At 41.8% G+C, this 27718-nt stretch overlaps 2 protein-coding genes across 3 annotated transcripts; both read right to left on the bottom strand.

Moving 5' to 3' along the window:
- Positions 1-1050: 1050 nt before the first annotated feature.
- LOC128460575 (cartilage intermediate layer protein 2) lies at positions 1051-4511 on the bottom strand. The gene is made up of 10 exons (XM_053445816.1): positions 4356-4511; positions 3716-3784; positions 3556-3613; positions 3420-3453; positions 3218-3304; positions 3035-3064; positions 2754-2925; positions 2287-2396; positions 2024-2198; positions 1051-1451 (listed from the first exon to the last, which is right to left on the bottom strand). Exons 3-10 carry the CDS (start codon positions 3565-3567, stop codon positions 1355-1357), a joined length of 717 nt encoding a protein of 238 aa, XP_053301791.1. The 5' UTR covers positions 3568-3613; positions 3716-3784; positions 4356-4511; the 3' UTR covers positions 1051-1354.
- A 3531-nt stretch (positions 4512-8042) lies between these two features.
- On the bottom strand, positions 8043-26199 carry LOC128460574 (mucin-5AC). 2 transcript variants are annotated; one of them, XM_053445815.1, is made up of 10 exons: positions 26081-26199; positions 18428-18510; positions 18269-18329; positions 18133-18166; positions 17916-18017; positions 17733-17762; positions 17475-17646; positions 9198-9307; positions 8935-9109; positions 8043-8377 (listed from the first exon to the last, which is right to left on the bottom strand). In XM_053445815.1, the coding sequence occupies exons 3-10, from the start codon at positions 18278-18280 to the stop codon at positions 8281-8283; spliced, it is 732 nt and encodes a 243-aa protein (XP_053301790.1). In that variant the 5' UTR covers positions 18281-18329; positions 18428-18510; positions 26081-26199; the 3' UTR covers positions 8043-8280. The 2 variants fall into 2 exon arrangements, with proteins under 2 accessions (XP_053301790.1, XP_053301789.1); XM_053445814.1 differs by having other exon boundaries at positions 18269-18326.
- Positions 26200-27718: the final 1519 nt, after the last annotated feature.

Genomic DNA, 27718 nt, shown 5'->3' with positions numbered 1-27718 from the left:
TTCTAGTGCAGAGTTCATTTTGCTTTCGCCACCGATGTCAGAATTCCCCTTTTTTGGTTTTAATCATAACAAAATATGGACGAGGGAACGTTTACCACCTCACTGTCGTCTCACCAGAGGACAGACATGCACGTTCAAAGCTACACAGCAGCAAATTATAGCCTGTAGGAATATCGATGCAGTGCAAGTGTGAGCAAAACTCCTTAATCCACAGCTGAGAAAGTGGTCACCCCCTCATTTTATTTTCTGCGCATCATGAGTTTCTTTCAGCTCCTATCACAAGTGTTCTTCTCCTGAGGAACTGCGATGGTGGACGATCACCTTGTATCTTCATGTTTCCCTCACCAGGCGTGTGTGTCTGCTTCTGTTTGCAGGAGCTCGTGTTTCTGCAGGAGCGTTTGACTTTGAGGGAAACGTGGCTGAAGTTTTCTAGTCCTGACGACCACTCCAAAAACTTTACGGCACAAATTTGCTGGAAACATCTCCGGTGTTTTCTCAATTTGCAGCTTGTTTCTGTATTTGCACGTGTTGTGACTTTTTGCAGCTTGTGTGTCGTCAAATTGATGAAATAATATGCACGTGTCCTTTTTCTGTCTGCGTGTGTTTTCACATTCCTACAGTTCATCTAAGCATCTTTCTCTCTCATGCCTCACTCACACACTGTGTGTTCGCGTTACAGCATCTCAGCATCCATCCCCCTAAGGAATGGGAATGGGGATCGAACCCCCGACCTTCTAGTTAGTTGACGACCTCTCACCCCAGAAGAGGACATGGAACATGCACTGATAATACAGATGATTACTGCTACTGCTGTACATGTGCTTGTCAGTGTCCACATGGAGGTTTTCAGATTTAGATTCACTGACTTTTCCTCATTCCCCCAGCGACCCGGCACCTCCCACCGTCTGTGCCTCGTGCCATCTGTTGACATATACTACGGCTGCACTGCTCACACCGAACCACAGCCCCACGTAAGCCTGTGAGCCCATTAGCGCACCGCAAACAAGCTGAGCAGCGTGGAACTTAATGAGAAAAGAGATTTCATCTTTTTTTTGATCATTTTATTGTATTGCTAGTGATTTGTCTTCAACAGTCGTCATCACACGAGATCAGGAAAAGAAAGAGAAAAAGCACCTAATAGGTATTTTCTACTAAAGATAAAAATTTGGTTTCACAGCAGGAAAATTATTGATTTAAATGATAAAATTACCACAAGTTTACCGTGAAAAAGGCAGATTTCTGTGTGGTTCTCAATCAGGAGAAGCAAATTATATAATCAAACGAGAAAAGACATAGCAGATCAAAATTGGAAAGGGGTCCTCTCTTGCTGCGGCACCTCATTGTTGCCTAAGGATCATGGGCACCGGCATCCAAACCGCACTTTATAGTTGAGACATTCGCCATCTGTCTGGTCCTTGTTTTGGCAAACGAATCCCACAGTTGGGTTGTAGCTGAAAAAGAAACCAAGGTCATGAAGAATCAGTTAAATATCAAGAAATCAGTTTTTTCTTTCTCGCTTTAAAAGGATTTAAAACACAACTTTTTACCTCTGCCAAGAATGATGTGATTTTATTGTTTTGTCAGTCTGTCGGTTGGGCAACGTCAAAACTACTGAACTGATTTTATTATTATATTTGATCCCAATACATGTAAATGCAATAAGGTGATAATGTATAAAGGTACAGACACTCAGAGGGCCCTTCTAGTTTTGATTTCATTATCATTTAACCCTAATTGTACAAAAATAAATAAGAAAACTAAAAACTAAATAAATAAACACAGCATTTAATTTGTGTGGCCATGTTTCTTGCCCCTCAGACCACACAGGAAGTGGGAGTAGGTGGTTTTCTCCTGGGGCTCATTAAAATGTCATCTAATGTAAATGTGCATTTACAAAGTTTCCCTTCACTGTTTCAGCAGCAGCTCTGTGGCGGTTTATCCCGATGATTATGAAACTTTGTTTGATGGTCATTAATTACCACATAGAGATTATTATCTCTCGTCTCTTATCACAGAAACTTACTGTGAGAAGTTCTCCCCTGTGCTGGTGGCTGGGGTCATGGTGTCAGTGGTGACAGCCTCAATGTACATCGGGCTGTCACAGATCTGTCCTGGGTTTTCATTCTTCAGGTTACTCAAAGTCTCCCAGTCCCCTGTCCCAGAGGGAAGGTCCCGGTCGTACCAGTTGGTCCAGCACACTGCAGGAAGTGAGGAAACAAGAGACGTTACGACTGCACGGCGGGAAACAACTTAACTCTGCACGTGTGGAGCGTGCTCACACAGTACCTCCGCCACAGAACGGGGGATGGCAGCTGAAGCGAACGCGATAATCGTTGCACATCTTATTGGGCCCCTGGTCCTCGTTCTTGCAGATGAATCCTGTAGTTTTGTCGCTTCTGACAAAATAAACAAAGAGAGATAATTACTTAAAAAACGACCGAATGGATGCAACAGTGCCAGTGTCTGGACTTGATTCACCTTGAACTGGCCTGAAGTGACCCACATCTGAACATTTTACGTTCTTGTCCTTTTATATGAAATAATCAAAACTGAAATCAATTCTTTGAAATCATTGTTTGGTCCAGCAACTAAGTTTTGTTATGGCTCACTGCAACTATCCCTTAACTGAGTAGATAAAACTAACCACAAAAAACCTGAACAGCAAAATCAAATAAAAAAAGTTCAATATGTTTATCAAGGCAAAAAACAAAAGGTAAATAGTGTATCTAAAAGGCTAATTGCATAATGCTTACTCAAAAATCACATCCCCGGCTGCAGCCACACTGAGACCAGTCAGAGTTTTGGCCTCGATGTCGGTTGGATTGGGGCAGATCTTTCCTGGGTTCTCATTACGAAGATTGTTGAGGTTTTCCCAGTCTCCAGTATCAGTCGGGTCATCTCTGTCAAACCAGCCTGTCCAGCATCCTGGAACAAGATATTTCATTTTAGATAAGTTGAGATAAGTCGTTTGTAAGTTTCCTTTAATTGCTAAGTTATGGTGAAATGTCCAAAAAGAGATTCTGAAGGTTCTCACGGATGTGGGTTGGATAGACCACGGGTAAATCTGGATGGAGGTAAAAAACAAAGAAATGTGTGTGTCAGACTGTTCCGTGCAAAGGGAACCACAGAATCATTTAGTTTGTACTTTATATGCTTATAAATTCTGTTTACTGCATTCAACAACACCTGATCAGACGTGAGACAAAGACGTTACTACCTCGCTTCACTAAAGAGCGTTCCAGTCTCTTGGGCTGCGGTCTAATGGGATCCGGTCTACTGGGCTCCAGTCTCTGCTGGTTGCTCTCTGGTCAAGATAATCAGAACAATGTTGTGTATTTGTGATTGTGCCCGTACATTGTAATGCCATCAATATATTGTACAAATGATCGCGGTCTTTGCAGGTGAAGAGATAAACTTACCCAAAACCAATCCAGCAACAATCGCCACACACAACTATATGAGGGGAAATATGGATTTAGAAAGATTGCACTTACAGAATAGGACGAACTGTGTATATAGAAAACTTAATAGACATAATACAGAGTTATACATTACCAGTTTGATCATGATTGCAGACGATATCGGAGCTTGAGACCTGCGATTCCTAACAGAGCTGTTGGTAGTTATAAAAATAAAGAAAAGAGAATAAAATGACAAATTTGTGCAGTATCAAAATAAATTTTACATTTTTGTAAGATTAATTAATGCCACTTACTGTAGTTGTTTCTGTTGTTCTCACCCACAGAACCTCTCAGAAGAACAAGGACCGTGTCGGTGTTGCGCCCTGGAAAGGGGAGAAATCAATAAAGCGACTCACACGTGTTTTCTACTGCGTCAGCTTCATAGAGAATTGTTTATAATTTACAGAATCAATAGTAACAACAGTTCTTTAAATATAAAATACTAAACAATGTTATTGTTTTTCTTCCCATTTACTTATCTTATACAGGTAAATGAATAGGTAACAATATATAGAAATGGCCTATTAATCCTTGAACATCAACTTAAATGATTGGCAATAAACAAAAGTATCTTAATCCTTATTATTTACACACATAGACATAGTGAAGATTAACCACACACACATACACATTAGCAACATCATACTCTCTGTTTGTGTGTATTGCTAAGCTAAACACGGTCACAATGCACACAACATATGTTGCACTCATGCTGACGTCGTGCTGCTCCAGGCCTGCCACTGGAAGAGCGGAGTTTAGGCAGCTATATAACAGTGAGATACAACTAGTTGCACAAACAGCACACAATCACGAATGCAACGATCAAAATAATGGATATATTGTAACAAAACAACTTAGTTACATGTTCACAGAGCATAAACATTCATTTCGTACCCGGACAAGGGAGATGTCCACAAAGCGACTCGGACGGGGTATTTCTACTGCGTCAGCTTCTCAGAGAATCGTGCCAAGTGTCGGTCGTGAACGATTCGTTCGTTTTGAACGAATCCTTACAAGGACTCGGGAGCAAAGAGAGATTCGTTTATTTTCTCGTGGCCGCGCATCGGGACTGTTGCATAGGCTGATGCAGGTCACGTGAAAAAGGATCCAAAAACTCGTATCCGGCAGAAGAACGAATCACTGATCCGAAGACTCTGTTGGCAGAAGAACGAGTCACTGATCTGAAGACACGGTCGGGAGGTGAACGATTCGTTCATCTGCCGGGTACGAGTCTTTGGATCATTTTCCACGTGTCCTCCATAGGCTCAGAAGAGTAAACAGTTACCTCATTCCCTATTGCGTGACCGCTGTTAAAAAGCAGCCATGACTGACAGCTCGTGTGTGGCAGATCATATTTTTTTTAAGAAAACCTCCTCTATTATATACAGTAAAACATGAAAGTTTGTATGGTTTTGAATAGTAATTTATTGTCACACTGGCATTTAATTATCATGGGAAATAATTACACTGCACTATACTGTAAAGTGTAAATGTAAAGTGAAAATCACAAAACCAGTCATTATGACTTTTGAATAGGGCTGAACGATTTGGGGAAATAATCTAATTGCGATTCCCCCCCCCCCCCCCCCCCCCCCCCCCCCAATATTGCGATTAAGATTTAATATGCGATTCTTTTATTTATATCCTCTCTTTCCCCCCCCAAAAAAACGTAATGAATGATTTAAATATGACCAACACATTATTAGATAGTGTACAATATTCTTTCCCACATTTGTATTTAACTGCTCATTACAGAAACAAGAATAACAAATCTGTGTGCATTTAAGTAATTTTATCAAAGTCATTGTAAGTATAAACACAAGGCATGCACTTTTTAAAAAATGTGTGCAAATTTACCATCTTGAGAAAAACATTTTTTTAAATATAGGTGTCTTACTACTCTCAAGTCAGTAACATTTCCAGTGTTGGGAAGGATACTTTCAAAACGTATTCTGTTACAGAATGCAGAATACATGCCCAAAAATGTAATCTGTAACGTATTCCGTTACATTAACTAATCTGAGTAACGTATTCTGAATACTTGGATTATTCCACATTGAATTACATTTTATAAGTGTAGGAATGCGGCGTTGTTATAGTCAGTGGATCAGCAGCAGTTTAAGCTCTGTGTCCGCGGATGCGGCGGGCCAGCTGGATGTGCTGGCAGCGTGCGGATCAGCAGCTCCGTAGATTCCCTTTCATGTCCGGGTGGACGTGCAGCGGCATGGAGCCTCAGCAGGAACACCCCCATGCTGAACACCTCCGTCTCGCAGATGTGCATGTAGGTGACCGAGGGGCTCTGGAGCCCCACCGCCCCAGAGCTCGGCTTGCTTTTCCGAGGAGCGATTTTCCCGTCCGGTGACCGCGGTGAGCTCGCTCTTAGTGGCCGACACGTCGGCCGAAGACTCTGGGCAGATGAACGAAACACGGTCGGGAGTTGAACGATTCGTTCATCTGCCGGGTACGAGTCTTTGGATCGTTTGCAACCCCCCGTTGAAACGAACGAATGACTCAAAAAGAGATTCGTTTCATTCTACTGAACGAGATTCAAAGAACCGACACGGTAAAAAGATCCGAACTTCCCATCACTATCAGAGAATCGTGCCAAGAGCTCCCCATCCGGCCTCTGCAGGTTCTACTAATCGATCAGCAGATGTCATCTCTTAATCAGACTATACCAATCAAGTGCAGATTAGATTATCAAAATGGAAATCCTTTCTTTTAACAAAGATTGTTCACTTTCACTTTCACTTTCATTGCCATGTTAGAGCCCATGTTCCAAGACCGGTCGGACCCCCCTGTCTTTCTCTCAATTGGTATCTGCCAACAGTCCGCCCCAATTTGCAAAGCATCAAATTTTTTCTTCTCTGTACTAGCACTGTGCAGGCTGTTTACAAAAGAGAAACTATCTTGTTTTGTGTGCCTAGAACTTGTTTCACTTTGCTGAGTCATCATAAGGGGCATTGTGTATCATTCCTGCTACTGATGAAAGGTCCATGTTTAGTGATATTTACAGAATGTTTTAGCGGTTATACTGTGGTCTATTAGTGGTAGACCCAAGAGGCACTTGTTTATTCTGTGGTGTTGATTATTTGTTGTCCCTAGAAGTTCAGATGCACTAGTCCAATACTATTTGAACCTCAGCATCTGGGGTTCCAAATTTGTAAAATTATACATTATATGTATATTGTTGTTATAATTGTTCAGTCAGTTGAAATAAATCCTGAAGAGAACCATTTTGGGTTGTTTTGTGTCTGTATAGGACTACTATAATAAGCACTTTACATTTTTAACTTTGGTATTTGTACTTTTACTTTTGATACTTAAGTACATTTCAACACCAGATACTTTTGTTACTTAAGTACAATTAATACAAGCTACTTTAAGACTTTTACTCAAGTCATTTTCTGACAGTTGACTTTTACTGGAGTCACTTTCAGGTAAGATATCTGTACTTTTACCCAAGTATGGCTTTCAAGTACTTTATACACCACTGGGGGTACGTAGCTGGAGATTGAATGTCTGAAGGAGTACGGGACTGCAAAAAGTTTGGCAACGCACTGGAAGAAAAATAGATTCTATCACACCTGGACTTCATGACAATATTTCCCATCTCAAATACAGTGTCCAACACACCCTGGAAGATAATGAGTTACGGACACCAGGCAAACAGTGAAGTTCACAGACGGATTGTGTGTCACGAGTTGAAAATAATAGTTGAAGATAAGGTTTAATTTTCTCTGAGAAGAGCTGAAAGTCTCGATGGGACGCAGGGAACATGTGGGTCAAATCGGCCTAAACAGGTCAGAGGCATTTGTGTCATTGACCGAGATTTATCCCAGAAAACCACCTGAGGTGTGAGGGGAGGTGGGGGTGTGGTAATCTAATGTTTAGTTCATTTTTTTTATACAAAAAACAACAGAAACCAACTGCTGCTGACCTTCAGTTATCCTTCAAAATGTTTACACTCATCAAATACTGCTAAAACCTTTATCTTGATGATGTTTTCCTACACTTGACATCTATTGCACGTCTATCTGTCCTGGGAGAGGGATCCCTCACATGTGGCTCTCTCTGAGGTTTCTACGTATTGTTACCCTGTTAAAAGGGTTTTTAGTAGTTTTTCCTTACTCTTGCTGAGGGTTAAGGACAGAGGATGTCACACCATGTTAAAGCCAATGAGACAAATGGTGATTTGTGAATATGGGCTAAACAAATAACAATTTGATTGATTGATGGAACATGCACTGATAATACATATGATTACTGCTACTGATGTACATGTGCTTGTCAGTGTCCACATGGAGGTTTTCAGATTTAGATTCACTGACTTTTCCTCATTCCCCCAGCGACCCGGCACCTCCCACCGTCTGTGCCTCGTGCCATCTGTTGACATATACTACGGCTGCACTGCTCACACCGAACCACAGCTCCACGTAAGCCTGTGAGCCCATTAGCGCACCGCAAACAAGCTGAGCAGCGCGGAACTTAATGAGAAAAGACATTTCATATTTTTTTTGATCATTTTATTGTATTGATAGTGATTTGTCCTCAACAGTCGTCATCACACGAGATCACGAAAAGAAAGAGAAAAAGCACCTAATACGTATTTTCTACTGAAGATAAAAATTTGTTTTCACAGCAGGAAAATAATTGATTTAAATGATAAAATTACCACAAATTGACCGTGAAAAAAGCAGATTTCTGTGTGGTTCTCAATCAGGAGAAGCAAATCATATAATCAAACGAGAAAAGATATAGCAGATCAAAATTGGAAAGGGGTCCTCTCTCGCCGCGGCACCTCAGTGTTGCCGTGGAATCACTTGCACGGGCATCCAAACCGCACTTTATAGTTGAGACATTCGCCATCTATCTGGTCCACCATTCGACAAACGAATCCCACAGTTGGGTTGTAGCTGAAAAAGGAACCAAGGTCATGAAGAATCAGTCAAATATCCAGAAATCAGTTTTTTCTTTCTCGCTGTAAAAGGATTTATAACACAACTTTTTACCTCTGCCAAGAATGATATGTATTGTTTGTCAGTCTGTCGGCTGGAAAACGCCAAAACTACTGAACTTATTTTCTTATAATATTTGATCCCAATACATGTAAATGCAATAAGGTGATAATGTATAAAGGTACAAACACTCATTCTAGTTTTGATTTCATTATCATTTAACCCTAAATGTAAAAAAAATTATAAAAAAACTCAAAAATAAATAAATAAACAGCATTCAATTTGTGTGGCCATGTTTCTTGCCCCTCAGACCACACAGGAAGTGGGAGTAGGTGGTTTTCTCCTGGGGCTCATTAAAATGTCACCTAATGTAAATGTGCATTTACAAAGTTTCCCTTCACTGTTTCAGCAGCAGCTCTGTGGCGGTTTATCCCAAGGATTAGGACACTTTGTTTGATGGTCATTAATTACCACATAGAGATTATTATCTCTCGTCTCTTATCACAGAAACTTACTGGAGGAAGTTCTCCCCTGTGCTGATAGCTGGGGTCATGGTGTCAGTGGTGACAGCCTCAATGTACATCGGGCTGTCACAGATCTCTCCTGGGTATGTTTTTTTCAGGTCACTCAAAGTCTCCCAGTCCCCTGTCCCAGAGGGACGGTCCCGGTCGTACCAGTTGGTCCAGCACACTGCAGGAAGCGAGGAAACAAGAGAGGTTAGGACTGCACGGCGGGAAACAACTTAACTCTGCACGTGTGGAGCGTGCTCACACAGTACCTCCGCCACAGAACGGGGGATGGCAGCTGAAGCGAACGCGATAATCGTTGCACATCTTCTTGGACTTCTGGTCCTGGTTCTTGCAGATGAATCCTGTGGTTGTGTCGCTTCTGACAAAACAAACAAAGAGAGATAATTACTGAAGACAATAAACTGGATAGAAATGAACTTTTTAAAAACGTTTTTTTAAAGTTGCAGTTTAATACAACAAATGAATTTAATAAAAGTTCCACATTGTTCCATTCTTTCATATGTCTATCTGTAATATTGGCACATAGCTCAGATTCAATATCAGAAGTCATTGACTTATCTGATGATTATTACTTAATATAAGAACAATACTATAACTAGGGCTACGTTGTAGCACTTGCGGGCCCGAGCACCCGCACGTTGAAGCCTGTTGCGGTCGGTGGAGAGAGCGATCGATGACCAAGCGCACATCATCGATCGAGCATGCACTTCTCCACGTTAAATGCGTTTTGCGCTCTGCGGCAGTAGGTTTGCCAGTAGGTGGCGCCATCACTATTATTACGCACAGACATATATATCTGTTCATGTAGGCGCTCTGATGTAGCGTGAGCAATTTTGTGTCAATTGGACAATGTTAACACAACTTAATTTTCACACTGATCAGTAGGTGGCGCTATGACCCTGAACTAATATTTATATGTGGAGCTGTTCAGAATAGTATTGTGATCATAGGTCAGTAGTTTGGAGCCGGTTGGATAATGCAGAGTGGATTAACAAAGTACTTCCTGTTTCCTGGCGAATCAGTAGGTGGCGCTATGACACTGAGGAAATATTGACACATAGAGCTGTTCAGGCTTGGACTCTGACCATGTGACAGAAGTTTTGTAGTGATAGGACAATGCACAGTGGAGTTATGATAACATCGTTTCCTTTGGCGAAGGAAAATCCTTCGCCGCACATCAATGTTTACACGGTTTGAGGAAACGTCACAATTCTGACCATGATCTAATGACTTGACTGATCTGATTTGAGCTGTATATCTTAAAGCAGCCAGGAGCAGTTCATCAAAGTATAAAACATGTCACTTCCTGTAGCCACCAGGGGGCGCTGTAATTTCAAGTCATAATTTCTGTGTAGATGTCATCAGGATGGCACCCTTGTCTTACATGTCTAGTTTGGACTCGATTGGACAATGTATGTCCGAGATACAGAACCTCGTGTTTTGATGGCGTTTAATCAAACTCAAGACGCCACGCCACGGTCACACGGTGTGACGAAAGGTCAATCTCTTAATCACTTTTTATCTCCATCTTGTTGTGATGGCACTGATCTTAATTTGAAGTTAATCTGATGAAAGCCCTGGGACAAGTGCATCAAGTAAAAATGTGGAATATGGAAAAAAAATGGCCACTTAATCCAAAATGGCGGCCTCCCTGTTTGGTCAAGCATACCTATCCAAGATATTTTTTTGTTTGTTATGAAACGACACATGTCCCGATAGATTTGTATAAATGTCGGCCATCGTAGTGCCGGGGTTGCCCTATAGGGGGCGCTGGTCAGTTTTTTTGCCACGCCCATTTCTTAAAACCATATGAATATCTTCAGGGGGGGGCTGTTGTTACACACATGTAGTTTGAGAGAGATAGAATCATGAACACTGAAGTTACAGCAATTTCGTGTTTCACGGCGAGTTGATGAACTTTAATGCCACGCCATTCATATGGCGTTTGACGAAAAGTCACGGTAATCTTATGTCTTCATTGTCAATGTCTTGGGACCCATTTGATACAGTTTGACATGGTTGAGGTCAGTGGATGAGGAGAAATTCATCCAAGTGTAAGACAAGCAAAAAACAAGACATTTCCTGTTGCCACCAGGGGGCGCTGCGGTTTTAAGTCATCATTTATGCATAGATGTCATCAGGCGGGGACTATTGTCTTACATGTCTAGTTTGGACTTGATTGGAACATGTATGTCCGAGATACAGATGCCCGTGTTTTGATGGCGTGTAACCAATTTTTAACGCCATGCCACGGTCACACGGTGTGATAAAAAAAAAATCCCTCAATAATTTTTTATCTCCATCTTGTTGTGATGACACTCATCTGAATTTGAAGTTGATCTGATGAAAGCCCTGGGACAAGTACGTAAAAGTAAAAATGTGGGATATTGCCAAAATGGCCACTAAAAGCAAAATGGCGGACTTCCTGTTGCGTTTTTCATAATGCTCCATGAGACTTTTTTTCATGACTGGTCACGATACACCTATATCCAGATTTTGATGAAAATCCGTTATGTGGAAACCTAGGGGCTGGTTCCAGGGGGCGCTGTAGAGCCATTTTGCCACGCCCAATTCCAATTACTCCAGAATACTAAAATATCCGCAGACCTTGAATTTCCTGCAAAGTTTCATAACTTTTTGAGCATGTCTAGACCCTGAAAAAGCCCCCCAAAGGGAAATAATAATAACTAGGGCTACGTTGTAGCACTAACGGGCCCGAGCACAGGCAATTTCAAGTCTGTTGCGGTCGGGGAAGAGAGAGCGATCGATGACCAAGCGCACGTCTCTGCCTTGCTTGCGTTTTAAGCTCTGCAGCAAGAATAAACGCTTCACTTCCTGTAGCCAGCAGGTGGCGCTAGGATTTTAAGTCATGGTGTCTTTGTAGATGTCATCAGGTCGCGACTCTTGTCTTACATGTCTAGTTTGGAGTTGATTGGACCAAATATGTCCAAGATACAGACGCTCGTGTTTTGATGGCGTGTGATCAGACTTTGACTCCACGCCATGGTAAGAGTTTAGTGTTTTCCTATTTTGTAACAGGTAAAAATAGCAGTTAAATGTCAACAGTTGTCTTTATTGTCGTTCTATTATTTAATAAATGCAACAAACTATAGTTTTTATATATATTGTATGTCTATATATATATATATAACTTTATAACCTGTGTTATCAAATATGTTGTGCGGCACCAGACAGCTTTAAATTGGGGGAAGAGTGGTCGAGCACAGGCAATTTCAAGTCTGTTGCGGTCGGGGGAGAGAGAACGATCGATGACCAAGCGCATGTCTCTGCCTTGCGTGCGTTTTAAGCTCTGCAGCAACAATGAACGCTTCACTTCCTGTAGCCAGTGGCGCTAGGATTTTAAGTCATGATGTCTGTGTAGATGTCATCAGGTCGCGACCCTTGTCTTACATGTCTAGTTTGGAGTTGATTGGACCAAATATGTCCAAGATACAGACACTCGTGTTTTGATGGCGTGTGATCAGACTTTGACTCCACGCCATGGTCAGAGTTTGGTGTTTTCCTATTTTGTAACAGGTAAAAATAGCAGTTAAATGTCAACAGTTGTCTTTATTGTCGTTCTATTATTTAATAAATGCAACAAACTATAGTTTTTATATATATATATATATAACTTTATAACCTGTGTTATCAATAATGTTGTGCGGCACCAGACAGCTTTAAATTGGGGGAAGAGTGGTCAAGCACAGGCAATTTCAAGTCTGTTGCGGTCGGGGAAGAGAGAACGATCGATGACCAAGCGCATGTCTCTGCCTTGCGTGCGTTTTAAGCTCTGCAGCAACAATAAACGCTTCACTTCCTGTAGCCAGCAGGTGGCGCTAGGATTTTAAGTCATGATGTCTTTGTAGATGTCATCAGGTCGCGACCCTTGTCTTACATGTCTAGTTTGGAGTTGATTGGACCAAATATGTCCAAGATACAGACACTCGTGTTTTGATGGCGTGTGATCAGACTTTGACTCCACGCCATGGTTAGAGTTTGGTGTTTTCCTATTTTGTAACAGGTAAAAATAGCAGTTAAATGTCAACAGTTGTCTTTATTGTCGTTCTATTATTTAATAAATGCAACAAACTATAGTTTTTATATATATTGTATGACTATATATATATATATATATATAACTTTATAACCTGTGTTATCAAATATGTTGTGTGGCACCAGACAGCTTTAAATTGGGGGAAGAGTGGTCGAGCACAGGCAATTTCAAGTCTGTTGCGGTCGGGGGAGAGAGAACGATCGATGACCAAGCGCATGTCTCTGCCTTGCGTGCGTTGTAAGCTCTGCAGCAACAATAAACGCTTCACTTCCTGTAGCCAGTGGCGCTAGGATTTTAAGTCATGATGTCTTTGTAGATGTCATCAGGTCGCGACCCTTGTCTTACATGTCTAGTTTGGAGTTGATTGGACCAAATATGTCCAAGATACAGACACTCGTGTTTTGATGGCGTGTGATCAGACTTTGACTCCACGCCATGGTCAGAGTTTGGTGTTTTCCTATTTTGTAACAGGTAAAAATAGCAGTTAAATGTCAACAGTTGTCTTTATTGTCGTTCTATTATTTAATAAATGCAACAAACTATAGTTTTTATATATATTGTATGACTATATATATATATATATATATAACTTTATAACCTGTGTTATCAAATATGTTGTGTGGCACCAGACAGCTTTAAATTGGGGGAAGAGTGGTCGAGCACAGGCAATTTCAAGTCTGTTGCGGTCGGGGGAGAGAGAACGATCGATGACCAAGCGCATGTCTCTGCCTTGCGTGCGTTGTAAGCTCTGCAGCAACAATAAACGCTTCACTTCCTGTAGCCAGTGGCGCTAGGATTTTAAGTCATGATGTCTTTGTAGATGTCATCAGGTCGCGACCCTTGTCTTACATGTCTAGTTTGGAGTTGATTGGACCAAATATGTCCAAGATACAGACACTCGTGTTTTGATGGCGTGTGATCAGACTTTGACTCCACGCCATGGTCAGAGTTTGGTGTTTTCCTATTTTGTAACAGGTAAAAATAGCAGTTAAATGTCAACAGTTGTCTTTATTGTCGTTCTATTATTTAATAAATGCAACAAACTATAGTTTTTATATATATTGCATGACTATATATATATATATATATATAACTTTATAACCTGTGTTATCAAATATGTTGTGCGGCAACAGACAGCTTTAAATTGGGGGAAGAGTGGAGGAAATAGTAAAGGTTGCCTACCCCTGCCTTAGGTGACACAATTTGTGCCTTGGTCAAACCATGATCCTACACTGCCCTCTAGTGACTTAATATTGCGGTACAAGTAGGTTGTGCCGGCAATATAAAGCCACTAGAGGTCAGTATAAGACCATGAAACACATACATGGTTGAAATGAAAACAGGTCTTTTCATTTTGCACATCAAGATTTTAAGCCTCACCACGGTCACACGGATTGATGAAAAGTTTAAATTTTGATAACTTTAGATCTTCATCTTGTTTTGTAGAGTCTCATCTAATTTTTAAGTTGATCTGATGAAAGCTCTCCGAGTAGTACATAAAAACATAACACGTCTTAAAAACAAGACATTTCCTGTTGCCACCAGGGGGCGCTGTGATTGTAAGTCACAATTTCTGCAGTGATGTCTTCTGGTCGCGACTCTTGTCGTATGTGTCTAGTTTGGACTCAATTGGACAAACTATGTCTGAAATATGGAAGCTTGTGTTTTGATGGCGTTTCATCAAACTTTAACGCCACACCACGGTCAGACGGTTTTGCTAAAACGTAATCCTTCAATAACTTTAGATCTCCAATTTGTTGTGATGACGATCGTCTAAATTTGAAGTTGATCTGATGAAAGCTGTACGACAAGTACATCAAAGAAAAAATATGGAATATGACCAAAATGGCCACTAAAGTCAAACTGGCGGGCTTCCTGTTGCGTTATTCATAATGCACTGATGGACTTTTTTGTGCATCTAGTCATGATACAAAATAGTCTTTGTTTTTTTTGAAGATCGGTGAATGCTAAATGAGGGGCTTTTCCGTAGGTGGCGCTCTTGAGCCATTTTGCCACGCCCTTTTCAAAATACTCCAGAATACGTAAATTTTCGCCGCCTTCGAATTTACTGCAAACTCCTACAACTTTTTGAGCACATTAAAGCCCTCAAAAAGCCAATTCATTTAAGCTAAGAAAAATAATAATAATAATAATAATAATAATCATTTCAATTTCAATAGGGCCTCCCACCGATTTCGGTGCTCGGGCCCTAATAACTAGGGCTACGTTGTAGCACTTGCGGGCCCGAGCACCCGCACGTTGAAGCCTGTTGCGGTCGGTGGAGAGAGCGATCGATGACCAAGCGCACATCATCGATCGAGCATGCACTTCTCCACAATAAATGCGTTTTGCGCTCTGCGGCAGTAGGATTGCCAGTAGGTGGCGCCATCACTATTATTACGCACAGACATCTATTTATCTGTTCATGTAGGCGCTCTGATGTAGCGTGAGCAATTTTGTGTCAATCGGACAATGTTAACACAACTTAATATTCACACTGATCAGTAGGTGGCGCTATGACCCTGAACTAATATTTATATGTGGAGCTGTTCAGATTAGTATTGTGATCATAGGTCAGTAGTTTGGAGCCGGTTGGATAATTCAGAGTGGATTAACAAAGTACTTCCTGTTTCCTGGCGAATCAGTAGGTGGCGCTATGACACTGAGGAAATATTGACACATAGAGCTGTTCAGGCTTGTACTCTTATCATGTGACAGAAGTTTGGTAGTGATAGGACAATGCACAGTGGACTTATGAAAACATCGTGTCCTTTGGCGAAGGATGATCCTTCGCCAAACATCAATGTTTACATGGTTTGAGGAAACGTCACAATTCTGACCTTGATTCAATGACTTGACTGAGCTCATTTGAGCTGTATATCCTAAAGCAGCCAGGAGCAGTTCATCAAAGTATAAAACATGTCACTTCCTGTAGCCACCAGGGGGCGCTGTAATTTCAAGTCATAATTTCTGTGTAGATGTCATCAGGATGGCACCCTTGTCTTACATGTCTAGTTTGGACTCGATTGGACAATGTATGTCCGAGATACAGAACCTCGTGTTTTGATGGCGTTTAATCAAACTCAAGACGCCACGCCACGGTCACACGGTGTGACGAAAGGTCAATCTCTTAATCACTTTTTATCTCCATCTTGTTGTGATGGCACTGATCTTAATTTGAAGTTAATCTGATGAAAGCCCTGGGACAAGTGCATCAAGTAAAAATGTGGAATATGGAAAAAAAATGGCCACTTAATCCAAAATGGCGGCCTCCCTGTTTGGTCAAGCATACCTATCCAAGATATTTTTTTGTTTGTTATGAAACGACACATGTCCCGATAGATTTGTATAAATGTCGGCCATCGTAGTGCCGGGGTTGCCCTATAGGGGGCGCTGGTCAGTTTTTTTTGCCACGCCCATTTCTTAAAACCATATGAATATCTTCAGGGGGGGGCTGTTGTTACACACATGTAGTTTGAGAGAGATAGAATCATGAACACTGAAGTTACAGCAATTTCGTGTTTCACGGCGAGTTGATGAACTTTAATGCAACGCCATTCATATGGCGTTTGACGAAAAGTCACGGTAATCTTATGTCTTCATTGTCAATGTCTTGGGACCCATTTGATACAGTTTGACATGGTTGAGGTCAGTGGATGAGGAGAAATTCATCCAAGTGTAAGACAAGCAAAAAACAAGACATTTCCTGTTGCCACCAGGGGGCGCTGCGGTTTTAAGTCATCATTTATGCATAGATGTCATCAGGCGGGGACTATTGTCTTACATGTCTAGTTTGGACTTGATTGGAACATGTATGTCCGAGATACAGATGCCCGTGTTTTGATGGCGTGTAACCAATTTTTAACGCCATGCCACGGTCACACGGTGTGATAAAAAAAAAATCCCTCAATCATTTTTTATCTCCATCTTGTTGTGATGACACTCATCTGAATTTGAAGTTGATCTGATGAAAGCCCTGGGACAAGTACGTAAAAGTAAAAATGTGGGATATTGCCAAAATGGCCACTAAAAGCAAAATGGCGGACTTCCTGTTGTGTTTTTCATAATGCTCCATGAGACTTTTTTTCATGACTGGTCACGATACACCTATATCCAGATTTTGATGAAAATCCGTTATGTGGAAACCTAGGGGCTGGTTCCAGGGGGCGCTGTAGAGCCATTTTGCCACGCCCAATTCCAATTACTCCAGAATACTAAAATATCCGCAGACCTTGAATTTCCTGCAAAGTTTCATAACTTTTTGATCATGTCTAGACCCTGAAAAAGCCCCCCAAAGGGAAATAATAATAATAATAATAATAATAATAAAAATCCTTACAGATTCAATAGGGCCTCTCACCATTCGGTGCTCGGGCCCTAATAAAGGCAAATCAATACATGTTTCCAGTTCAACAAAAAAAACAAAAGGTAAATAGTGTATCTAAAAGGCTTATTGCATAATACTTACTTAAAAATCACATCCCCGGCTGCAGCCGCACTGAGACCAGTCAGAGTTTTGGCCTCGATTTGGATTGGTTTGGGGCAGATCTTTCCTGGGTTCTCAATACGAAGATTGTAGAGCAATTCCCAGTCTCCAGTTCCAGAGGGGTCATCTCTGTCAAACCAGTCCGTCCAGCATTCTGGAACAAGGTATTTCATTTTAGAAGTTGAGTCATTTGTATAAGTTATTCTGAAATGTCCAAAAAGAGATTCTGAAGGTTCTCACGGATGTGGGTTGGATAGTCGCAGGGAAATTCTGGATGGAGGTAAAAACAAAGAAATGTGTGTGTCAGACTGTTCCGTGCAAAGTGAACCACAGAATCGTTTAGTTTGTACTTTATATGTTTATAAATTCTGTTTACTGCATTCAACAACACCTGATCAGACGTGAGACAAAGACGGTGCTTACTTGTAGGAAGTTGGTTGAGCTCCAGTTTCTCTGGCTCCAGTTGGTTGAGCTCCAGTTTCTCTGGCTCTAGTTTCTTGGCCTCCAGTCTCTGCTGGTTGCTCTCTGGTCAAGATAATCAGAACAATGTTGTGTATTTGTGATTGTGCCCGTACATTGTAATGCCATCACTATACTTTACAAATGATCGGGGTCTTTGCAGGTGAAGAGATAAACTTACCGAAAACCAATCCAGCAACAATCGCCACACACAACTATATGAGGGAAACCATGGATTTAGAAAGGTTGCACTTACAGAATAGGACGAACTGTGCATATAGAAAACTTAATAGACATATTACAGAGTTATGCATTACCAATTTGATCATGATTGCAGACGATAGTGGAGCTTGAGACCTGCGATTCCTAGCGGAGCTGCTGGTATTTATAAAAATAAAGAAAAGAGAATAAAATGACAAATTTGTGCCTTATCAAAATTAATTATTTTACTTTTTTTTTTAATTAATGCCACTTACCGTAGTTGTTTTTGTTGTTCTCACCCACAGAACCTCTCAGAAGAACAAGGACCGTGTCTGGACTTCGTGAAAATATCTCCCACCTTAAATACAGTGTCCAACACAACAGGGAAGACAATGAGTTACGGAAAACAAGCAAAAAGTGAAGTTCACAGGCGGATTGTGTTCCACGAGTTGTAAATAATAGTTGAAGATAAGGTTTCAGTTTCTCGGAAAGGAGCTGAAAGGCTCAAGAGGACGCAGGGAATGTGTAGGTTGTTTAAACTCATGAGGTATTTATGTCATTGACCAAGATTTAACCCAGAAAACAACCTAAGCTGTGAGTAGAGGTGGGGGTGTGGTAATCTAATGTTTATTTACTTTAAAAAAACAACAGAAAACAACTGCTGCCCTTCCTGACATCACACGTCGATAAAATAAATAGATGTCACATGACGAGCGTTCACCTTTGCAGAATGCCTGGTGGCGGCTGAAAGTGCACAGCTGCAGTGAAATGCCAAAATCCAGATGTAAATTTAGCTTCCTCTTGGGATCTGTCATGATATCTGTGCAATTAAAAAAATAAAGGATGTTTCGAGTGCGAGAGGCTGAAAGGAGTCAGTTCACTGCACCTGGACTCCGGGTCAATACCGGGTGAGAAGCTGTTTGTGGTTATGTGACGATTTATCTCGTACGAACTAAATGCTCCGATGCCCCGTTTGGGTGCGTAGAGAGAAAATGAACTAAACAGGTTTTTATAGAGATCTTCCCAGACATTGACGATGACCTTTCCGTGCAGTGTCTCCGGTGAATTTTAAATCGGTCCCTTCAGCTCCTTGACGAAGAGGAGGGGACGATCCTTCACAGGGAGCTCGGTGTTATCTCAACGTGCACTAATCCATTTTAATATATTGTCAGGGTCAAATTTTAGAGGTTGATCCATAGACTGTATATATATACTTGGACGACATGATGGCTCCAAAGTCAAAGCATCAAAATCACAACCTGGTGATTGGTGAAACCCCGTCTCCTCCATGTTCGTAAGTGGGACATGGACTTTCACTTAAGTTCATACAAAACTAATGTTTATAACACATGCAAATATAGTAAATATAGTTTTTATTAGTTGTTTGATGCTGTAAAAAAAAAGGGGCGTTAGGGTTATGGATTGAATTCCCTGGACAGTTGATGGACAGTGAGAAACAACTGAAACAAAGCACTCTGTTGTTGTTGTTGTTGTTGTTGTTACAGCCAGAAGAGCAGGGTCCGTCCTCGGTGGCGCTTGTGTGCGCGCTAATTAATTGCCCTTTGAGAAGAGTGGCCACCTCCTTCTGTTCAATAGCAGCTGGCGACGCTCTCTGTCTGTTCATACATCAGCATTAAACTTTGTCATCTGGAGGAGCCGGCGTCATATGTTACACTAAATTGTGCTTTGGACTGGATGCCAACGTACAAATGACAGCATGGTGTGGGACTCATTTATCATCTCCCCTTCACCGACGCCGCCCCCCCCCACACACACACCCCCACCCCGCAGTCACTCCCCCGATGGAAACCACACACTTTCTCTTGACTGCATTCATTCTATAACACAACCGGTGACCTGATACTTATGCAACAAGGATGCATGGGCGACAATTAATGCAGGAGGAGGTGTGACGGGGACATTATGCAGTGATCAGTAAGTGAGTGGAGGTCAGGTGATGAATGACTGTGGACTCTAGTAGTCAACAGAGATTTCTACTGGGGCCCTGACAATAAACAGTCTTGATCCTGATGAAGTAATTGATATATACCTGAAGGTCGTCTGTATAAAAAAAACACTGTGTTAAAGCTTCTCTGTTGATTAAGTTGACATTGTGTGCGTGTTTCTTCTACTTCTCTTTAGTTATTGAGGGGGGGGGGGGCGGACTCATTATGGTTTCAGCTTGCGTTGCTTTGTTATTTTCCTTCCTCTCTACATACATGCGTGCACATGTCATGTTACAATGTGTTAACTGTCACATGAGGAAAATGATCTTGAATGTGAGCTCATAAGCCTCATTGTCATTGGCGTAGTGGGGGGGGGGGAGGGGGGAGGGGTATTCGGTCAAGTTTAACCAGATCCTATGTTCATTTCATATCATTTAAACCATTTTGATCAATGAGACAAATGACTAAGTCTTGTCTAACCATGTGATAATGGGGATGATTCATATACATACCAAGGAAGTCAGACAAAATACAGTACATACAATTTACAGTTTTGCTTCAGCTCTGCTTTTGTTCTCTACCAACTCCTGTAGTGAAAATCTGGGTCAAACAAGTTGCTTAACTTTGTCTTTGTGCTGAGGAGGAAGCGCACAATTAGTATTCTGCTCTGCTTAAAATGTCAGCCTGTAGTGGCTGAACACACAAAATGAGTATAGGCTACTTTTTAAAATGATGACTGGACCAAAACAACAAGCTGAAAGTTGCCGCCACGCTCCATAGAGCTGAGGGTGTTTCATCTTTGGTCATGTTAGCTGATTTAATCAAATTTGCAGTAAATTGTGCAACAAATGTTTTACTCCAGTGAAAAGACCCTTAAAGAAATTGAAATACAGTATACAACATCAAATAATAAGTTATGAAGCTAATGTAGCTCAATAGGCTACAACCCCAAAGAAAAGAAGCATTCTGCTTTATGCATTGTATCTGCTGTAAAGGATTACACATCCATATCTTAACCTCGAATCTAAAACTCTAAACCCAGAAAAGAGAAATTATGACAAAATGTTTCAGGTCTAAAATTCAGGAAAGACGCCTTTAGAACAAACTAAAAGCATTGCGCCATTACACTTATATATATTTCTGAATATCTGGGCCCCCCCCCCCCAGTGCTTAAAGTGGCCGGAAGGCACAAGGCCATTTGTAATAGCTCACAGATGAAAAGTTACAGGTGCACGGACTCGGCTGTGGTAAGTGCCGTATATTATAAAACGCATCTTTGACCTCCCGCAGCTCCACACTCACCTCTAATGAAACAGGCTGTTTCGGGGGTCATAAACTTAACCATAGCATTAGCGAAACCACTTATGCAATTGGCAGCCCACTGTTGCTGCACTCTCCTACCAGCCGTACAAAATGCATATATGAGCTCGGGTGGGGGGGAGGGGGGTTGTAATATCTGTGGATTTTGGAATGGTTTTGTTTTTCCAGAAGCAGGATTGTGTGTAATTGTTAAGTGAATGTGTTTGTTGATATTCGCCACAATCATCGTGACCTAATAGCGGTTGATTGCCTTTTTTTAAAAATAAATAAATAAGCTATTCTTTGTGTTCGCAGTGTTTCGTTTGCATGAGGGTTTTAATGTTGTTATTATCAACAGATTTAATTCGGTGGCACAATGAGAGTCCAACTGCTCCGACGTGCCCTGAGCTGAAAAGTCTCTTTCCTCTGTACAGACATCACATCCTTCGAGAGAGGCCTATGTCTTCACTATCCAGCTGCTAAAAAATTCCTTAGCGGTAGAAAGTGGCCCCGAGGATAATTATGCAAAGTAGAGGTAAGAAGATGAAAATGTGCTAAGGGTTTAATTATCACTGGAAATGAACTTCACATCGCACAAAGGCAACAAAAGCGAGGCACTTACGTGACACAGATTTGATAATACGCCTTTTAAATGCAGCTCCTCGTGTCTGGCACGTCGCGGGGTCGCGCGAAAATCCTTATTTATTGGCCTCGCTTATTAGCGTGTGCAGGCAAGAGGTTGCCTAAGAAGCGGCGGCATGATTCAAAGTGTTACCAGAGACGACAGAAATCCCTTTCCAATTTGGAGAATGGTGTTTTCACAGAACCTCGGCACATTACTGTTAAAAGGTATTATTGCGTTTGCTGCACATGCAAAATTGGAGCCGCGGTAAACATCCAACCCCTGCACACACACACACACACACACACACACACACACACACAGCGCAGGGTTGTTTTATTGATGCGTGCATTTACTCCGAGAGAATTCGTGCCATAAAATATGCATGCATGTATTTCCAGGATGAGGAGTGAGCAGACTCATTGATATTTTTCTCAGGGCGGCAAAAATATATATAAGAAACCAACTAGGCCCCCCCCCCAACACACCCTGGTGACCCGCTATTTAACACACGCTGTCCACACACATATATACGTAAACCTTTCATTGCTCTTAACTGTGCCTCGGTGTGTGGCGCGTCTGTCAGCGGTGCTCTGACACGTCATCATTTGTCTTGCATCCTGACAACCATTCAATCAAACACCAGCTTCAGGGATCGAGCCGGAACTCTTCTCCACGGGGATGACTGTTACCATGGTAACTGCGGAGGTGTGCGACCCACCAACAAGCCGGAGAATGCAGTGTTGTCTTATTTGTTTTTTTGTGTGTTTTTCTTTTTTTTCCACTGTGAAAACATCAACTTTGTGTTGGTTCATCTGTCTCTCCCCATTTCTTTCTATCTGGTTTTTCCCCCCGGTGAGCAGGATTGCATGTACCTGTCTCACACGTGCAAGCACGCACACACACACACACACATGCACTTACAATCCTGGGGCTTGTGGGTAATTGTGATGTGTCACAGGTGTGTCAGAGTACAAGCTTTCTCCCATCACATCTCAGCCTGGAAAATCTCCACACTATAGTTACCCAGCAGAGGCTGTAGAATCTGCTGCAGCACCACATCCACACAGAGCTGTGCACCACGGCAATAATGTTTGATCACTGTTATATTACTGCCAGATATGGTAATCCTTCGTAAAATAAAAACCCAAAAGATGCTTAAGAAAAGTGCATGTGCTTTCAAAAATGTGATTACACCATTAAATATGAAGCCATTGTTGAAGGTAGCTGCAGAGAATGAGCCTTTATGGGGTTTTCTTTGGTACATTACTAAGTTTATCATCATAATTTAGCACATTAGCATGGTAGCATTTTCTATAGAGGATGAGACATATTGTAAAGCTACGACTCCAAGTTATACTAATTACAAACTGGAGCCAAATCATCTTGTTCTCCCCCTGGTGGCTGGGGGAGAACCTGCATGTTAAATCCATTTTTTTCAAACATGACTTCTGACACTTTAGTTAGTTCTTATCACACCGATGTTTGCTCAAGAGCTCGTAATTGAGGTTCAAACACGATCTCGGCTCTGGCTCAAACTAACGTCAACATCGCAAAATGGCAACACCTGTATCTTATCTGGGATACGATGTCCATCGTTAAACGCTGAACAGTCAATATTCACAAACGAAATTCAACGAATCAAATCTTTTGCGCTACATAACAAATCAGGGGGAGTTACTACAATTTATCGTGAATGGAACCTGAATGTGTGCAACAATCAACTTAACACTCATTAAGACAAAAGTCCGCCTCATGGAGGGAGAGTCAGGGGATCAATCATTAGGAGTTATCCTCTGGGAACCATGAATGTCTGGAGCAGATTTAATGGTTGTTAAGATATTTCAGACTGAGCAACCAACCTACAGTGTCTAGAGAAATGATTCTAGTATTAAAAAAACGACAAAATTACTATTATAGTACTGTAATTATTCTTTCAAAGTTACATTCCTCTCTCTGCGATCAAATGCCTGGGAACCCTTCCCCGTGCTGTAGTGTGAATCTCGGCTGCCCGCAGCAGAAATCATGCAGCATGTCTTGCATGGCGCCTATTCGCTATTTTCTCTTGACATCCTCTTTCCTCTGTGAGTAATTAAAGAGAGGGTTCGGGCACCCACAGTGACAGGAGGTCTGCTGAGATAGCCAGTGGTCTAATTAGAAGCACATATCTCCATTCTACTTTAAAAACACTGCTCACCTCTGCTTCCACGCCAGCTGTGATTTAAGCATCCTGCTGCAAAATGGGTGTTTGATGAAAGGCTTTTTTTACTGCAGGAGTGTTACGGCAAAACAGAACAACACTCAGGAGAATTAAGGTGTTGTTCTTCTTTCTTTCACTTCAGCGTTACGTCTGAAATTATGATTAATCACCTCGGAAGAAGAGACACATGGCAAACGAGCTGCACCTCGGTCCGAACTCGCAGACATCGAAAAAAGAGAGAAATGTGCAACAACATATGGTCGGCGCTCGCACGGATGCTGGTTCATCAACATTGTGATGTTCCGTGTGGAGTGTAGCTGATAAAATATTAACCAGGGAGAATATTTATGCATGGGTTTTCATTTATACCCGACAGGCCTCCGTTGTCAAGGAAGTGCTATGAACTGAGTCATTACGCCGGAGGATCGTGTTTATTCAGCTCGCCTCCTTGTGACTCCTCATTCAGAGCCCTGACAGTGGCCCGTGCTCGCTCACGTCGAACGCCGCTACAGCCAACTGCCAATCTGCTCTCCGCCGCGCGGGGCTCGCCTTCTGACAAATGGCCTGGAGGAGAGGTCCAAGGAGAGTCCTGTCAGAGCCAGTCAGCCCTGTGATGCTGCAGCAATCTGAGCAGATATGGGGAGAAGGGGAGGGGGGGGGAGAGCCTCAAGCAGGGAGGAAGGGGGGAGGGAGATGTCCACGAAATATATATATATATATCTGAGGATCTTTACAAAGTTCTATAACACACGCAAACTTTTGTAGGTTCAGTCTCTGACGCAGACAATTAATCGAATTGAGTCAAAATTTCTTTCAACGAGATACTGACGGAGAGGGGGATGAAAGCGATTTCCATAAAAACTGAAATAATCCTTGGATCGATGCACGCTGCTGCAACAAGAGGAAGCGATAGTGATTATCACAGCTCACCCTGGACATGCTTCGGGGTTAACCAGTGTGCAATTGAAAAGCCGTCCACAGCAGCTTTGATTTACAGTTTTATTGGCTGATTATTCTGGTGAAAAGTGCTGAGTCTGGTTATGATCCTGGGCGGAGGGGGGGGGGGGGGGGGGTTAACATGGAGACTCAAGGGGACTGAAGTCTCTAATAATCCCATAACATCAATTACAGATGCATCACCAGGGCTTTGCTTTACACCAGAAGAGTTAAAGCGTAAAGAGGCTTCGGATGCTTCTGCCAAGGAGCAAAAACAGCACGTACGGGCAATTTGTTTAATTTACTGACCTGATGTTAAATGTCAAATGATGATACAGAAAGAAAAAGATATGCAGCTGAGGATCTAAGCCGCATTCGAAAAATGTATATTCAGAGAGGCATAGCATGTTAGAATGCAGTGGTGGAGAGGGATTAAGTAAATTGACTCAAGTACCGTACAATTTAGAATTCTTATTGTACTGTTAGTTTTTGATATACAAACAAAGCAAAGTAAATCAACCTACACAGTATACCAAACAGTATTTGGAGATTAATCCCCTGATGAACATTGACGTTTAAAATGCATTAAATAAATTCATCCTTCGCCAAAGGAGACAATGTTGTCATAACTCCACTGTGCATTGTCCTATCACCACCAAACTTCTGAACAGCTCATTATTTGAATTTTTTTGGCAAAAGGCAAAACACAAGCAACACTTGGCCGCTCAGTGCTGCTTTGCAGTCCTAAAATGTTTTGAAATTGTATTTTATAGTTGGTACTTTCAAGGGTTGAGCAATCCTGGTTATTATTGTATATATATATTCCAAAAATCTTTAAAAAAATGTGTACATATTAAAAGTATTCTTAAAAGTCATTATTACTCCTATTAACTGACAGGAGGGGAAGTTTCAAGGTTTTTCTTACCGTGGTAGGAACTGAAGTGCAGCAGCTTTGTGTTGGAGGAGACGTTTCACCGCACGCTCTGTCTTCCGTCTGTGTGGACGACTCAGGTCTCTGTCTCACAGTGTCCCTGTTCACTTCTTTTATCCTCTGCTCAGTCAGGAAATTCTCGTTCTGATCCTTGTGACCAAACTGGTTTCTCTGACGGAACATTCCAGCCTCCAAACACTGTGTAATTAACTGAGAGTTACAGATGGAGACTGCGATTACAATCTGAGACCTTGCAGGTGTCAAGTTCATCAAGGCCGCCGTTCAAAGATTCCTCCTGAAGGAGCACAGAGACTTAATGAGCATGTGCTCCAACTATTCATCAGTAATCTGATTCAACACAGTATTCAAACAGTATTATGACTCAAACTACACGTTTTTACAGTGTTGTGGATACATTTTTTTTGTAAACGGCTCAGATTGGTCTGTTAACATTTTAATATCTATTCCACGTATATTCTGAATGTCTTTCATTAAATGCTCCTTCGTCAGCCACCATGTTCGAACCCAGAACCGTCTTGTTCTGAGCCCACAGTAACCACTGCACCACCGTACCAACCAGTCCAGAAAACATCCTTCATCTATACTGCTCATCCTTTAAGGGTCATGGGTTTAAACATGACACAAAGTGCAATAAACATTCTGTCTTGGAATTTGCATATAGGCCTTCATTCCTTCAACATACTCAAAGACAAACGTAATCTGCTTTAGGTTGAACTGAATGAATCGGTGTCATTTGCAAACAGGAATGTTAATTTAAAAGAAAGTCATTCTTGAACGGTATTTGGCCTTTATGATGTTAAATGTTGAGAATGCGGATTCGCAGCTCGTGTGGAGCCAAGGAGGACCTGTTCTCCCAGGCTGAAGCAATCAAAACGATCACTGAAGTTTCCAATCAGTTTTTGTATGAACTCAACATGAAAAGAAATATCTCTCTCTCATTTTACAGTTGAAACTATAGACATGTTTAGCTGATTATGTTATTTTACATGAAGGTCATGTACTTGTATCCTAATTTTTTGTGTGGCTGAAATTTCATTAAAACTTGAACTTCACAAAGTCATAAATGTTTTGGACTATTTCCCCGTCTCATATTCTCCTTGGTGACAAAAAGTCGTCCTTCATCCAGCTCAAGTCGCTGCTGTTGATTGTGTCCTTGAAAAAGACCAGTGGCTCAGACATGTCTCCCCCCCCCCCCCCCCCCCTTAAGAAGCCGAAAAAGGTTAATGTCCCCTCCGCTCACAGTTTTAAACATTCATTAACAAAGATAGAGGAAGCAACTAATGGAAAAGGACCCAAGTTGAGTTCTAGTGAAGTAAAGGTCAACACAGTAGCATCAGCACCATCGTTTGTTTGTGCTTTTTCCCCCCAACGATAAATCACATTCATTCAACTTACTTTCACTCCACAGTTTCCCCCGTGGTCATCTAAGTGCTCTGCCCTGCAGAGGCTGCGGCCTGAGGGGGGTCCGCCCCCCCGCTTTGAGAACCACTGAGGAGGACAGAATCCCCGCCGGGCAGAGACAGAGTAGGAAAGTCATGCAGAAGTGAATCTCTCCTCTGGGAATCAAAGGCCTGCAAGGGAGAAAGAACTTACAAAACAATTTTGGGGACA

The sequence above is a fragment of the Pleuronectes platessa genome, chromosome 17 (genome assembly GCF_947347685.1).
Source record: "Pleuronectes platessa chromosome 17, fPlePla1.1, whole genome shotgun sequence".
Lineage (NCBI taxonomy): Eukaryota > Metazoa > Chordata > Actinopteri > Pleuronectiformes > Pleuronectidae > Pleuronectes > Pleuronectes platessa.
The sequence above is the reverse complement of the archived record's forward strand: the minus strand, read 5'-3'. Positions and strand labels throughout refer to the sequence as shown.